The sequence below is a fragment of the Amblyomma mixtum genome, chromosome 3 (genome assembly GCF_055824585.1).
Source record: "Amblyomma mixtum isolate Tamu chromosome 3, ASM5582458v1, whole genome shotgun sequence".
Classification (NCBI taxonomy): Eukaryota; Metazoa; Arthropoda; class Arachnida; order Ixodida; family Ixodidae; genus Amblyomma; species Amblyomma mixtum.
In genome coordinates, this window is record NC_143014.1 from 375622098 (window position 1) to 375638272 (window position 16175).

The 16175-nt window shown below is 53.2% G+C and overlaps 1 protein-coding gene across 1 annotated transcript in view; it reads left to right on the forward strand.

Annotated features, from left to right (window-relative positions):
* The first annotated feature begins 2130 nt into the window (after positions 1-2130).
* The window catches only part of LOC149356838 (uncharacterized), a 43638-nt gene continuing 29593 nt past the window's right edge, over positions 2131-16175 (forward strand). The window contains exon 1 of the mRNA XM_089577837.1: positions 2131-2206. Coding sequence (XP_089433963.1) covers positions 2131-2206 — 76 coding nt within the window. The remainder of the gene's footprint in view (positions 2207-16175) is intronic.

Genomic DNA, 16175 nt, shown 5'->3' on the forward strand with positions numbered 1-16175 from the left:
CTACCGCGACAAATACTCTACGTGTTCACGTGTGCCACGGTTCAAGGAAGACGAAGCGCAGAATTCTCTCGCCCTGTTCCTCTGAACCGTGGCCGTCGCTTAAGGTGTCAGGGACCCTCGGCAATACAGGCTACTGTCTTGAAGAACGAAGCTCGCGGCGTTACATTGTCATTATCGAAGGACGTCCAGGTGAGGGCAGCACTCAGCGAACTGGGACAAAGGTTCCTTCGGCATCGCGGAGACCTGCTGTGCACATAGCACCGGTCGTAAGTACTGCCAGTCTTGCAGGTCACACTCAAGGGCGATGCAGTTTATGGTGGGCGTAGTTTCGGATGTGCATGTTCCAAAAAATTTGCTTCAAAAAAATTATTGCGCCTTCTGTATCGTACAGCTTGTCCTATAGCGTTCTCTGTAGCTAGGCCCTTTTCCAGAGGTGAGTTGACAGCGCGTTGTTCTCGCTGTTCTTTTCTCGTCCCGTGCGTTTCGCCGTGTTGCGATTTCGAGAAACTTCGCGTTCTCACGCGAAATTCGACAAGGGAATAAATAGCGTAGTAGTCAGTGGCGCATCTCAAATAACTGCCTTTGTAATGTCTGTTTCTTTTTTTGCCAAAACCGAGGCTGCAGTATGGGGGTAACCAGTACTCATTAGCATCCGCCAAAGCGCAGCCATGAGCCTACAAATAAGCTATACAAATAAGCGACAAGCTATACAGCCTCCACAGAAATTTTGCAACTGAAAAATTGATCTTGCTCTGGGGATCGAACCCGGGGCCACCGCCTGTACGGAGCAGGACACGGATAAGCGGTGCTCAGTACCTTGATTCGCGGTTAGTTCAAAATCTGCCAACTATAGCCTTCGACGGGTATACGAGGGGCGAAACGCGATTGTGGTTTGCAGGGCTTATGGATATGACATTAGGCCCAGCTTCAACAAGCCGTGTGTCCTATTATATACACATTATTAGAAATGACTGCACTAGCGGTGGATGAAATGTTTCGCTGGAGAATAATTGCTTTGGTGCGAAGATTAGGACCACTAAAATTATTTTGTCAGATTCTATGATCAGCTTGTATTTCGATGGTTTCACAAGCCCTATCACAGTCGCATACTTACACTGTTAGAGATCCTTCCTTCCAAAAGTGCGAAGTCCTCGACCGAAGTCATGCACATGCAGCGTAGGCTTTTGTCACAGAATATTTTAAAAACTTACGTGATATTTAAGTTGCCGCAGTTTTGGTACTATAGTCCGCAGAGGCTAGATGTACAGTCCCCACGAATGTGCACGTCGGTCAAGGTCCCTTTTCGTTTGCAAAGCGCTTATTTGACACGTTTTTTTTTGTCTAATCGTGGCTACAAATTACGCAGCCTCAGATTCTTTCATGGTCAGCATTATCCATAATTTTGGTGTGGCCAACAAGATGAATCACATCTGCATTCGAAAAAGGGTCGCCTTCGGGATCTCGTTCGATTTGATTTTCTTTCTCGTGAACTGTCTTCCTCTCGACGAAGTGAAACACACAGCAGCACAATGCTTTGCCCCCTTGTGATGCGAGCAATTCTACTCTCATGCTTTCCGAAGACAGGCGTTGATGCGTGCTTTGTTCTCAGTGGAGGCTGCGAGGAAAAGATGCGCAATGTTCGATATTCGAGACCGCTGCTGTAACCAGTAACATGTAGAACCAACAAACTGCACTACAGTGGGAACATAAACACAGTCGAAGTGTACCGTAAAAATCTTCGTGGCAGTGATAATTATGTTGGAGATGGCAGGCTGTAATAGGAAATTTTGGAAAGAAAGCTAATCTATAGTTCGCGCCTGAATATGGTCCGCACGTCCTAAAAGTTTCACATTTATGCACATTAGTACGTGCATGTATACCGTAAATTACCGTACTCACGGAAAATCAGCAGCTTTTCGTCCATGTCGATATTTTAATTCTCCGGTGGCAGTTGTCTTACTCTTTTAATGGTGATATAGTATTGCATAGGTTTGTTTCCGCTGTTTAATTATATCATGCCATAAAATGACGCATGCCATGCTTAATGAACGCTATGCCATCACTACGAAGCCCACTATGTCAAAGCCATGGCGTCATTTGGCGGGGCCGATACTGTGCAGGACAGGCTCCATGCTCGACAGCAACGGGGCGAGGAACACCATGGAGGCCGGAGGCGAGGAGAACGATCTGATTCAGAAGAAAATAGGTGCGGCCTTTCAAGTATTGCTCCAGAAGGAGGCTTTCGTTCTACTATTGCCTTTGTCTCCCATCCTTCTTAGACTTAGCCGCCGCGTTGCCTCAGTGGTTATGGTGCTCGGCTGCTAACGCGAAAGACGCGGGTTCGAACCCGGTTGCAGTGGTCGAATTTCGATGGAGGCGAAATTCTAGAGGCCCGTGTACAGTGCGAAGTCAGTGCACGTTAAAGAACCCCAGGTGGTCGAAATTTCCGGAGCCCTTCACTACAGCCTGAGTCGCCTTGGGACGTTACACCCCATAGACCAAACCAAACCTTCCTAGACTTAGGGCCGTGTAGATAATCGATGCGTTGCGCAGCAGCGCCTGATTGGCAATCATTTGGCTGACCACCTTCGCCGTTGCGTGTACAAAGCGCAGCCTTGTACACGCAATGTTGTCCAAGCCCCTTTTCAACCAGATACGTGTTTTGCGCAAGTTTTTGCACGCAGATAAAGCGGAAAATATTCGCAGCATTCTGAAATTTTCACCGAAAAAGATAACTGCTTTAGCGGTCCTTCTGCTGCTCTTCTGAAGAAAGAACTAGGTTGTGTGATAGGATCCGTGCGCTGCGCGCTTGTGAGACAGCAGGGTAAGTTTCTAACAGACATGTGAAGACGGAAAAACATTTTGTGTTGCACCCATCTTGTTTCTTTCTTTTGTAGTGAATTGCAATGAACGCGCCTGAACTATTATGAATGCGCCTCAGGTAGCCTCGATGGCAGACGAAGAAGTTGACGACGAAGTGTGCCAGCGCGCGGCTCCAGCTCTCTGGCTGTGTAGACTGACTGTGCTTTTGCTGCCGTCCGCTCAGCTGTTTGGTGAACTGTATCGCTGAGTTTACTAGTACGCGAACCCCTTTCATTTGGTGGAGGTTGCGGTCGTCTGACGCCCTGGACCTTCGCAGCCGTCTTCTCCCGCCGCTCACAATGCCTAAGGACTCCGTGCCCAGTCCTGCCCCACCCAGCCCGACCGTTCTGTGCACTGGAGCGCTGCGGCAGCGTGATCCCGCTTTCTTCAGTGGCACCGGCGACGATGACGTCGATGATTGGCTGGCATCGTACGAACGGGTGAGCACCCATAACAAGTGGGACGATGCACTCAAGCTCAACAACGTCATATTCTACCTTTCGGACGTTGCAAACCTATGGTTCAGAAACCACGAAGCCGACATCCCCACGTGGTCAGCCTTCAAGTCCAATTTTTCTGATGTATTTGGCAGGCCTGCGGTGCGCAAGCTGCGCGCGGAACAACGCCTGCGAAGTCGGGAGCAGCTTCCTGGTGAAAATTTCACCAGCTACATAGAGGACGTTGTGAACCTGTGCACACGAGTCGATGCCTCTATGTCTGAGCGCGCCAAGATTGAGAACATTATGAAAGGAATCGACGACGATGCGTTCCAGATGCTTCTGGTACGCAATCCCACCACAGTCGCCGACGTCATTACCCATTGCCAGAACTTTGACGAACTTCGGAAGCGACGCATCCTCACCCGTTCTCCGCTCTTGCAGCAGGAATCGCTTGCTTCCCTCACATCTGACACCGACCCGGCGCAACTGTCACCGCAGATAAAGCAGTTTGTTCGGGAGGAAGTCGTGCGTCAGCTCTCGTTGATGACCTCCAGTCACGACGCTGCGACTCCCCTGGTGGCGCCATTGCAGGAGGTCATCCGCCATGAAGTTGCCGAGGCTATTCCCACTGCACATCCAGTCCCTTCGGTTGCTCCATTAACCTACGCCGAGGCTCAGTATCCCCAACCATCTCCTATACCCGTCCGGATGACCTACGCAGAAGCAGCGGCGCGCTCCGTCCCCCTGACTGTTCCACCTCGTCAGCCCGTCTTGCGCCCGGCCCCGTCTCTGCGACCAGCCCCGGTTTCTTCGCCATCACCGCAGCGGCTTTACAACCCTTGGCGCACATCGGATAACCGTCCCATCTGTTACTCCTGTGGGTACCCGGGACATGTCGCCCGCCACTGTCGCCGTCGCATGGTGGCATCGCCAACCATCTCAACCCCTGTGCATCCATCTCAGATGTTTTATTCGGCTTCTCCATCATCGCCGCTAGACGCGTACGCCCCCGACCGTCGTGCTTACGAGACCCGACGTTCTCCATCACCGCGCCGCCGCTCACTGTCACCAATGCGCCGTCGCCCTCCCTCCGCTGAAGAGGGAAACTAAGATCCGCAGTTCCGGAGGCAAGAACTGCGCGCTGTTCGAAAAGCTCAAGGCCTCTGTTTTCCCCACGCAACGTTCTTCAGGTCATCGTCGACGGACTGCCGGTACATGCGCTTATCGACACGGGTGCCTCAGTATCAGTGATTCACGAAAAACTCTGCCGCCGCTTGAGCAAAGTCACGACGTCATTTACGGGTCTCTCGCTCCGCACCGCTAGAGAACAGTGCATTGCCCCTCTCGCCTCGTGCACAGCGCGAGTCATCATTGACGATATATTGTATCCAGTCGAATTGTTGGTGCTGTCCTCATGCTCACATGACATAATTCTCGGGTGGGACTTTCTGTCACACAACAACGCCGTCATCGATCGCGCCCGCGCTGAAGTTGAATTTTCTCCTTTTTAAGGCGGAAGCCTTTAATGCCTCATCGTTGTAAGCAGGAGCTGTCGACAGAAATGTCACGCTTTTCAATTGGTCGAAACGAACGTGACGTCACAGTGCGCGAATTTCAAACGGGGCCAATTGTACTTTGGCTACTAACCATGCAACCAATTAAAGGGATCGTATAGTGATGCTCCAAGTAAGTTTGACTGAGTTTAGTTAATTGCTTACTCAACCAATTAGTCTACTTAACCTTTCTAGTCAGACCAGATAAACAAATAAAACCGAGTAAGAAATTGGCCGAGCTTGGGAATCGAACCCCGGTCTCTGGAGTGCGAGTCCAGCACGCTACCACTCCGCCATTCCAGCTCGATGGTTTGGAATGAACAAAGGTGCGTCTAGTGAATACGGTGTCTTCGTTCACTCCCATCTTCCTCCCTTCCCGTTACGGCGAGGTTTCGGTGTCCACCGAGATATGAGAGACAGATACATTTCCTTTCCTGAAAAACCACTTTACCGACGAGCAAGGCGTATTTGTCCGCGTTTCACATTGGTCCATATTGTCGTGACGTCACCGCGCGCGAATTTTGACGGGTGTCCACCGAAATATGTGAGACAGTTACTGCGCAACTTCCTTTCCTCAAATAGAAATTTCGACTACTGTCTACTGAGATATGTGAGACAGTTAATGCGTAATTTCCTTTCCTCAAATACAATTTTCATTTTCTGCATTACGGCCCCTCTTTCTTCTTTCACTCACACTTCCTCCATTCCTGTACGGTGCGGCTCAGGTGTCCACCGAGATGACAGAGAATTACAGCCCCATTTCCTTTCCTCAAAAACCGTTGCGTTCAAAGGGTAACGCATCGCGCCGAACGGGTGGTGGCGTTCCTTGGACTCCGTGGCAGCGCTACAACACACTGTCGCGTTCCACTCCTAAAGGCGAAGCTTAAGCGTCATTAATTGTCAGTTAATTAATGCACCAACAAAATGTGCAGTGAACAATCACGTAGCAGAATGCAGCACTCAGGCTTTCGCCTTTCACCACTTTAGCCGCTAAAGTTCCTCCTAATTTTTTGACGAGCTTACTACTGAAACCTCTGCCCCCTTGACACTCAAGGTCACTATCGCTGAAGATATTGAAGTAGCGCCGGGAGCATCTGCCCTTGTTTCCCTGTCGTGCCGTACCGCGTCGGATGACACCGTTTTATTTACGCCGTCTGCTTCCTTTGTACGCCGGAAGAACCTGCCGCTACCTTCTGCTGTCCTAGATGTCCGGCGGGGTGTCACGAGAATGCTGCTCTACAATCCATCCCCGTGTGCCCTTACCCTGCTACCTGGTGAATCCTCTGGCTGCATTCAACCTGTCTGCCTTCTCTCTGCCCTTAAAGTCCAAGAGGCAGCCAGCGGTCCCTCACTAAACGCCATGCATTCCGAGCTCGTTACCGAACCTGAGCCTGACGAACTTTTCCACGCCGCAATCGTCGATACTCTTCCGTCTACCTACCGTCAGCAGCTTGCAGCCCTTCTACACACTTTCCGCTTCGCTTTCGATGCAGCCCATCAGCCTTTAGGCCGTACATCAACCGTGGCTCATCGCATTGAGACCGGCTCCCACCCGCCTTTTCGGCAGCGCCCCTATCGCGTGTCTGCGGCTGAGCGTCAAGTGATAAGTGAGCACGTTGAAGACATGCTGCACCGTGGCGTCATCCGTCCCTCTCACAGCCCTTGGTCTTCTCCGGTGGTGCTGGTCAAGAAGAAAGACGGTTGTATCAGATTTTGTGTCGATTACCGGCGACTGAACAAAATTACCCACAAAGACAATTATCCGCTTCCCCGGATCGATGACGCTCTTGACTGTCTCCAAGGCGCCGAATACTTCTCCTCTCTTGACTTGCGTTCGGGCTACTGGCAGGTCCCGATGGCTGCCGCTGACCGTGAGAAGACCGCATTCGTTACCCCCGACGGCCTTTACGAGTTCACCGTTATGCCATTCGGCCTGTGCAACGCGCCAGCTACATTCGAAAGAATGATGGATAACGTCTTACGCAAGCTGAAGTGGCATACGTGCCTCTGTTACTTGGACGATATCGTTGTCTTTTCGGCAGATTTTTCCACTCACCTCACGCGCCTGCAGCAGGTTCTGACTTGCCTCACCGACGCCGGCCTGCAGCTTAATCTGAAGAAGTGCCACTTCGGCGCCCGGCAGCTAACCATCTTGGGTCACATTGTATCTAAGGAAGGCGTTCTCCCCGACCCGGCCAAACTTCGCGCTGTTGCGGAGTTTCCCAAGCCGACAACAATGAAGCAGCTTCGGAGCTTGATCGGTCTGTGCTCCTATTTTCGGCGCTTCGTCCGCAATTTTGCGTCGATCATTGCGCCACTCACGAAACTACTTGGAACCGACAACCACCTGTCCGCTTGGTCACCCGAATGCGAAGACGCGTTCACCACACTGCGCCGTCTTCTTACCTCGCCGCCCATACTTCGCCACTACGATCCGAGAGCCCCTACAGAGGTGCATACTGATGCAAGTGGCGTCGGCCTCGGAGCTGTCCTGACTCAGCGGAAAGATGGTTATGAGGAATACGTCGTGGCGTATGCGAGTCGGGTGCTCAGCAAGGCTGAATGCAACTATTCCGTTACGGAGAAGGAATGTTTAGGGATCGTCTTGGCACTCATGAAATTTCGACCCTATCTGTACGGCCGCCAGTTTGATGTCGTCACGGACCATCACGCGCTTTGCTGGTTGTCGTCTCTTAAAGACCCGGCCGGCCGCCTCGCCAGATGGGCTCTCCGCCTTCAGGAGTTCAACATCCGCGTTGTATATCGCTCTGGCCGCAGGCACATGGACGCCGACGCTCTATCTCGATCTCCTCTGCCCACCGCCGCTGCATGCTCATCTGTGCCAGAACCCGTCCTCTCACCTCTTACCACCTCTGATATGCTTGCGGAACAGCGCAAAGACCCGTGGCTTGCGTCGATCATCGACGTCGTGACCAACGCTCACACTGCTGTGCCTTCGCGCACTCTCCGCCGCCAGGCACCCCATTTTGCCTTCCGTGATGGCCTGCTCTACCGCCGTAGCTACACGCAAGATGGTCGACGGTGGCTTCTCGCGATACCTCGCCATTTACGTTCTGAGATCTGTGCCTCGTTTCACGCTGACCCACAATGTGCCCACGCCGGTGTGTTGAAGTCCTTCCAAAGAATATCTCAACGTTATTATTGGCGGGGCATGTACGGGTACATTCGCCAATACGTCCGCTACTGCAAGTCTCCCGCGCCCCGTACGAGCGGCCCCTTGCAGCCATTGCCGTGCCCGGCTCGCCCATTCGATCGTGTTGGCGTCGACCTCTACGGCCCGCTGCCCTACACGTTATCTGGGAACCGCTGGATAATTGTTGGCGTCGACCACCTAACCCGATATGCAGAGACCGCCGCACTACCCGCTGCCACTGCTCGTGACGTTGCCCACTTCCTGCTGCACAATTTTGTTCTTCGCCATGGTGCGCCGCGCGAGTTGCTCAGTGATCGAGGCCGTGTCTTTCTTTCGGACGTGGTGGAAGCCCTCCTCAGAGAGTGTCGCATCATTCATCGGACCACCACTCCCTACCACCCTCAAACTAACGGGCTGACTGAGCGCTTTAATCGCACTCTCGGCGATATGCTCACCATGTACGTCTCGTCAGATCAGTCTAACTGTGACGCTGTCCTGCCTTTTGTGACGTACGCATACAATACCGCCACCCAGTCAACCACTGGATTTTCTCCTTTCTACCTGTTGTATGGCCGTGAACCGTCCTCCACAATGGACACGGCTTTGCCGTACACTCCGGACGCCTCCGAATGCACGCCCCTTTCCGAACTCGCCAAGCACGCCGAGGAATGTCGCCAACTGGCGCGTTCTTTCACCTCGGACTCCCAAGGTCGCCGAAAGCATGAACACGATGCCCATCAAACCGCGCACGCTTTCTCTCCAGGTTCATTAGTTTGGCTTTGGGTACCCTCCACTACACCAGGACAGTCTTCGAAATTTCGCAGAGAACATCATGGCCCTTACCGCGTCGTCGAATCAACATCCCCTGTTAATTATATTGTAGAGCCGCTTACACCCTTTTCTGACTTGCGTCGTCGCGGCCGTGAGCTTGTCCATGTCAGTCGCCTCAAGACCTTTTACGACCCGCTCCTCTTGCCATCACCATAGGTCGCCAGGATGGCTCCTCTTTCATACCGGGGCCATTGTAGTGAATTACAATGAACGCGCCTGAACTATTATGAATGCGCCTCAGGTAGCCTCGATGGCAGACGAAGAAGTTGACGACGAAGTGTGCCGGCGCGCGGCTCCAGCTCTCTGGCTGTGTAGACTGACTGCTTTTGCTGCCGTCCGCTCAGCTGTTTGGTGAACTGTATCGCTGAGTTCACTAGTACGCGAACCCCCTTTCACTTTTTTTTTTTTGGGGGGGGGGGGGTGTGACTGCTGTCTTCTTGTCTGGGAGTTTGTTTTCTGCGGATGGCTTGTCTGGTGCCGTCTAAGGTTTATTAAGGTTTCGTTGGTGAAGTAAAACTTCATGCAGGTTTACCGTCTACTCTTGTCTCCTCGCACTGGTACCATGTTTCATCGTTGCAGAATGAAACTAGTCTGCTTGTGTGCTTTTAAGACAAACTGTGCCTGGCAAGCGGCATTGTTTTTAAATCCTCCCAAATCGGATATCATCGGTGGTATTATCCTTCTTGAGCGGTGTCCGTTTGTGAAACACAAACTATTTTCCCCTTACCCTTTATATTGTCACGGCTAGACAGTCGGGACAGCCAGGACACGTTTTACTGTGCAGCGCCAGGCAGCAGCGGACTCCCGAGGGGACCACACAGAAGAGACGACGAAGAAGAAGCACTGCCCGCCACCATGGCTAAGGCTAGCCAGAATAGCGGTGAAGGCAGCTCGGCCGGGAGACGGCGCCACGAGAGTGCCCAGGAATGTGGCATTGCTCCCCCCCCTCTGGAAAGCGCCGCCCTCGGCGCGGCAGGTCGTGTGGACCGACGGGGGCACCCACGGGCACGGGATTTTGGCACACGAACACCTGCAGTTATCGTCGACGGGCGTGGAATCCACTGTCTCGGCCGTCTTGATCTCGTATGCGAGGAGGGAGAGACAGCTCTGAGTAATCTGGACATTTGCTACTACCAGTGCGAGCAGCACGCGGTCGTTGAGCGTTCCCGAAGCCGAGGCGTGGGTACTCTGTCCGACGGAGTAGTATTCAAGCGGCAGCGTGTTGTGGTTGGACAGCAGGGCGAGTGTGGGATTCCATAAGGCGGTTCTGGCCGACCACCATCTCGACGGGCGGGCACGCTGAACACCTTAGTCTTCGGCGCCCACAGGTAGAGACGAGTGAGCTGCTAGCGGGCGTGGTACGGCTTCATTCGTGCGACATGCACAACTTAGGACGTTGGTCTTCGAGAGGAACGAACAGTTCCTTGAGGGAGAACTTCATAGTTTACCTCGCCGAGTTGGCGTATCACCTTATAGGGGCCAAAGTACCGCCGAAGCAGCTTTTCAGAGCGCCCTCGTTGGCGGATTGGGCTCCACACCCAAACGTTTTCTCCGGGCTGGTAAGTGACATCCCTGTGGCGATGGTTGTAACCGTGAGCGTCTTTTGCTTGTTGATGCCGGATATGTTGCCGAGCAAGTTGACGGGCGGCCTCAGCTTCGTGAACAAAGCGGTCGGCCCCCACGACAGCGGAGTTTACACTACCAGGAAAAAGCATTGCGTCGAGCATAGTCGTGGCTTCGCGACCATGGACTAAGCGAAACGGTGTGACGTGAGTCGTCTCTTGCAGGGCAGTGTTATATGCGAAAGTAACGTAAGGGAGTACTGCATCCCAGTTGCGGTGGTCGTCGTCGACATACATGGAAATCATGTCGGCGATCGTCTTATTTAGGCGCTCAGTGAGTCCATTAGTTTGCGGATGATAAGCTGTTGTTCGTCGGTGGCTGGTGCCGCTGAGTCGCATAACTTCCGCTGTCAGCGCCGAGGTAAAGGCCGTCCCTCTGTCAGTTATAACGACCGTGGGTGCGCCAGGACGAAGCACGATGTTGTGCATGAAGAAGGCGGCAATTTCCGCAGCTGTTCCACGGGGAAGAGCTTTCGTCTCACAGTATCGACTGAGGTAGTCGGTGGCGACCACAATGTACCGGTTACCCAGCGAAGACTCCGGAAAGGGGCCGAGTAAATCCATGCCGACTTGGTAGAAAGGAACGTGTGGTGGTTCAATAGGCTGCAGTAGTCCGGCTGGCTTAGTCGGTGGTGTCTTGCGACATTGGCACTCGCGGCAAGTTCTGACGTAACGCTGTACAACTGCAGCAACCCTGGGCCAGTAGTACTTTTGGCGTATCCGCGCCAAAGTGCGGGAAAAACCCAGGTGACCAGAAGATGGGTCATCATGGCACGCCTGCAGGATTTCGTCGCGCAAGGCCGCAGGTACGACGAGCAGATAGACAGCTTGCGTCGGGTGGTAGTTTTTCTTATACAGAACGCCATCGCGCAAACAGAAAGACGACAGTCCACGAGAGAAGATTCGCGGTGGAGACTCAGCGCTTCCTTCAAGATACTCAATGAGAGGCCGTAGTTCGCTGTCGTCTCTTTGGTGTTGAGTGAGGACGGACGTGGAGATGGCGCCGAGAAAAACAAAATCGGTGTCGGGATCAGCTCGGTTGTCCTCAACAGGAGCACGAGACAGACAGTCGGCATCACTGTGCTTCCTGCCGGACTTATAAACGATGGTGACGTCGAACTCTTGAAGGTGAAGGCTCCAGCGTGCAAGCCGCCCCGAGGGATCTTTGAGGTTCGCCAGCCAGCACAGCGAATGGTGATCACTGACGGCTCTAAAAGGGCGGCCGTATAAGTACGGGCGAAATTTGGTCACTGCCCACACAATAGACCGATTTCACAAAGCCTACTGCGCATGCGCGCGTTTACCGGAAGTAGCCAGCCGCCATCTTGGCTGTAGTCCTTCGTGGCGTCGTCTGCACGAAGCCTACATTACTTTGCGCCTTGACTGGCATTATACCCGGCCGCAGTAGCTTTCCGCCGTTTCGTTTATTGTGTTGAGCTCTATAAAGGAAACAGAGGCTCCACGGCGGAGTTTCGAGGGGTGCAATGCTTATCGCGGTAGGAGCAGCGCAGAGAGGGTGGTCAGTTGCCACATGAGGTGGAGTGGCCGCGGTGGCGACGCTGCGTTTGTTCCTCGAACCTTGCTTTGGAAAATGCTGCAGGTGGCGATATAAACGCGCTTGACGGCCGCTTTCGTTAATTTTGTCAGCAGAACATTTGAACGCATAGCGATGCACGTGATTTAATTAACGTCTTCAGACAGTATTTACATATCTTGCCACCTCATTTTGCTGTTTCAGTATTCGCTGTATTCATCTAGGCATTCGCTATAGACGTGTCACACAGCGTTTGTTGCCTTTATTTTTTCATCATAGCCCTTGATCAAAACAGGCCATGCGATTGTTTTTTTCTTATTCACGTAAATACATACATGTATTCACGACGTGCTCGGCGGGTCACCAGCAGGAAAGGTGAGCGATTCGAGCGAGCTATGCTGTTTTTCTAAATGGAGATGTGACAAATGCTTGTGTTCAGTACAAAATGAGAAAAGGAGAAGCCAATCGGGGAGCTTTTGAGTACGCCTAATTAGGGTTTAGGGGATGTTAATTTCGTGACGAATAGTTTTATTTTGATTATTGATACACTAATTACTTTTTTATTTAGGTTAATATAATCTTCTGCCAGGGCGTCTCCCGTACGACTCACTTTCGCTATTTTCGTAGTACGAGTCTGAACAGGTTGACTGATTGGTAAACACTAGATGACCTTTTTTATCCAAAACAACGGAAAAAATGTGGGTGATATCCCGGCATAAATGGCATGTGGCTGTTACTGGACTATCGTGTATACTCAACGACCAGTGAGCAACAAAACGTTGGAAATTATTCCACATTTCGACAGTTTTATAGCCCGCTTTCTCATTCCGTGAAATAAAGAAAGCATTATCGCTAGTATGGGAGCTCGAGACATCAGGAGTGAATACCTGCATCAAGCTAACATTGTGGATTCCTGAATATAACAATAAATCTTAGCACACTTGTTGCCTTACAACCTTGCACCGGGCAGAAATCGCTGCAAAGAAGGCTTGACGACGCAGCACGAAGGCAAATCCGATTGCCTTCTTTTTAACAATTTAAGGGACTGCCTTAAAGCTGAGAACCGCGTAAAAGGCATTTAATACAGTTCAGAACTTGAAAATTTGCTATTTGTCATTGTCCGCTGATCAACAGGGACAGTACGACTAAATGTACTGAACAGCACTTCTTCAGCTGTCTCTCGTGAACAGCTTCTACGCAATGTCTTGGCTACTTTTTCTCTTCTAGAAAACGGGAAATCCGGGACGCTCTGCTTCGCACAGTTGTCGGAGCTCACGACACTCCTCAGGTGAACGCACTTGTCCCGCAAATACAGCATTCACGCAGAGAAACACCGCGTGGCGACGCAAACAGGGCTGCTTCTCGCGCGTGCGCCACGCACCGCGCTGACGCGGCCGCCGGCCGGAGTACCACAACTCCCAGAGTGCATCGCGGCGGCGGTGGCGTAGCGCAACTGCTTGTGAAATCGGTCTATTGCCAGGCATTCTTTTTCAGTGGTGGAATAGTTCGCCTCCGAGCGTGACAAGGTGCGGCTTGCGTATGCGATTACGCGTTCGAGACGATCCTGCCACTCCACAAGGACCGCACCGAGGCCGATGTTGCTGGCGTCTGTGTGCAGTTCAGTGTCGGCTGACTCGTCGAAGTGGCCAAGGATGGGCGTACTTTGCAGACGAGTGCGGAGGTCTTCGAAGGCCTGTTGTTTCTCCTGGCCCAGGAGAACGGTTCGGCATCTTTCGTGAGGCGGATGAGGGGCTCAGCGATCTGGGAGAAGTTCCGCACAAAACGCCGATAATAGGCGCAGAGACCCAGAAAGCGGCGCACACTTCGCTTATCGGTTGGCATGGGAAAAACAGCGACAGCGGCTGTCTTATCGGGATAAGCGCTAACTCCCTTAGCGCTCACGATGTGGCCCAGAAACTTCAACTCCTGAAAAGCGAAGTGACACTTTTCGGGCTTGAGGGAAAGACCAGCCGAACGAATTGCGGCGAACACGGCACGCAAGCGCCTCAAGTGCTCTTCGAACGTGGCGGAAAAGATGACAACGTCAACCAGGTACACGAGGCAGGACTGCCATTTTAGGTCGGCAAGCACGGTGTCCATCATCCGCTGGAAGGTGGCAGGAGCCGAGCACAGTCCGAAAGGGAGCACCCGGAATTCGTACAGACCATCCGGTGTAATAAAGGCGGTCTTTTCCCGGTCGCGCTCGTCCACCTCGATTGGCCAATAGCCACTACGTAAATCTAGCTACGAGAAGTACGTGGCGTGGCGTAGCCGGTCCGGGAAGTCATCAATCCGTGGCAGAGGATAAACGTCCTTTTTGGTGACTTTGTTTAGACGCCTGTAATCAACACAGAACCGTAGGGTCCCATCCTTCTTCGCCACAAGAACAACAGGCGATGCCCACGGGCTCGTCGACGGCTGTAGCACGTCGTCCTGGAGCATTTCTTGAACTTGCCGGCGAATGGCGTCACGTTCCTTCGAAGAGACCCGATAAGGCGGCTGGCATAACGGTCGCTGGTTTGCGTCAACAATAATGCGGTGCTTTGTGAGCGGAGTCTGCCTGACCTTGGAGGTCGAGGCAAAACAGTCGCGGAAAGATTCGATAATGCCCTCCAGGCAGCGTTTCTGATGAGACGGGAGGTTCAGGTTCACGTCGGTCTTTATGGGAGTGGTCGGCGCCTCCACTAATGCCGGGATTTCGGACAACGCGTGCTGTCCCGCGAATTCACAAAGTTCTTCCAAATACGCAATAGCTGTTTTGCCAGGCAAACACTGAGGTTCAGAACCAAAATTGGTCACCAAAAGTTCGGTTCGCCCACTGTTCAATTCACTAATTCCGCGAGCTACACACACTTGCCGACCGAAGAGCAGCGAGATGTTGGTTTCAGTGATGCCACGAGTGCTGGGGCTGTTATCGCACTCTACGGTAACAAACATGCTGGCTCTTGACGGGATGAACACCTGGTCATCAAGACGCACAACTTAGCCCTGCGTGGCACGGTATCGTCGTCGACAGGGCCTTGGGTGGAAAACGACACGATTAGCTCCTGAAGATTGATGACGGCACCGTACTCCTGAATGAAATCCAAACCGAGTATGAGGTCCTTGGAGCACTCGGGTAACACAGCAAATCAACCAGGGAAAGTAACACCGCGGATCTGGATTCGCGAAGTGCAGACACCAATCGGAGTTACGACATGGCCACCAGCTGTCCGGATCTGCGGCCCGGACCAAGGAGTTAGAACCTTCCTCAGGGCTGTGGCTAACCGACTGCTCATTACAGAAAAATCGGCGCCGGTATCCACGAGTGCGGTAACGTCATGGTGGTCGGCGGATACCGGAATTTCGGCGGAAACCAGTCGGTCGCAGCGCGTCGTTGATGTCGGGTCACGTCGTCGTTGATCGGAGCGTCGCGGCGAATCTTCGGGTGGAGGCTCTTGACACGTTCCAGTAGCGGCGGCCCTACCCCCGGAGGACGCCGTCTTCAGTTTTCCCGATGTGGGGACGCGCCTCGGAACTGGCCAGAGGACGACGGGCGGCCGGGCGAAGAGAACCGCCTTGGGGATGGCGATCGGGACTGGCGTCGCTGCGGGGTCGAGGACTGCACGTTATCAGCCAGGTACAGCTCGATATCCCGTGGTCTTTCACCGTAGCGTGGTCGAGGTGCGTCAGGTGAAAATCCCCTTAAACCCATTCGGCGGTAGGGGCAGTGACGGAGGATGTGGCCGGGCTCCCCGCAGTGGTAACAGAGCGGCCGATTGTTTGGCGTACGCCACACGTGCGCTTTGCTCATGGGGGGCCTGAACTCCTGCGGCACGGGTGGTACTGGCATGGCAGGTACTGGCAGGGATGGTACTGGCACGGGAACGACGGGGGGAAAAGGCTTGCATCGCTGGCCTAGGACTTCGTAGTGCTTCGCTGTACGTCATAACGGAGGGCGCCGGGTGTGGAGCGGGAGGCGGCTGCACAGCTCGTCGGTTTTCGTCACGGACCACGTCCGTTACGGCAGCGACACTGGCCTGTGGAGCTTCAAGGCGAAGTTTCGCCAGTTCCTCGCGAACGAGGCTTCTTACAAGCTCTCGAAGCTCCTCGGCGGGCGGCGACGTAGGCGTGTACTGGGAAGCGGCTGCTACGGTAGCCTTACGTCCGTAGTGCTCGCCTCGTTCCTGCAGAGAGCGC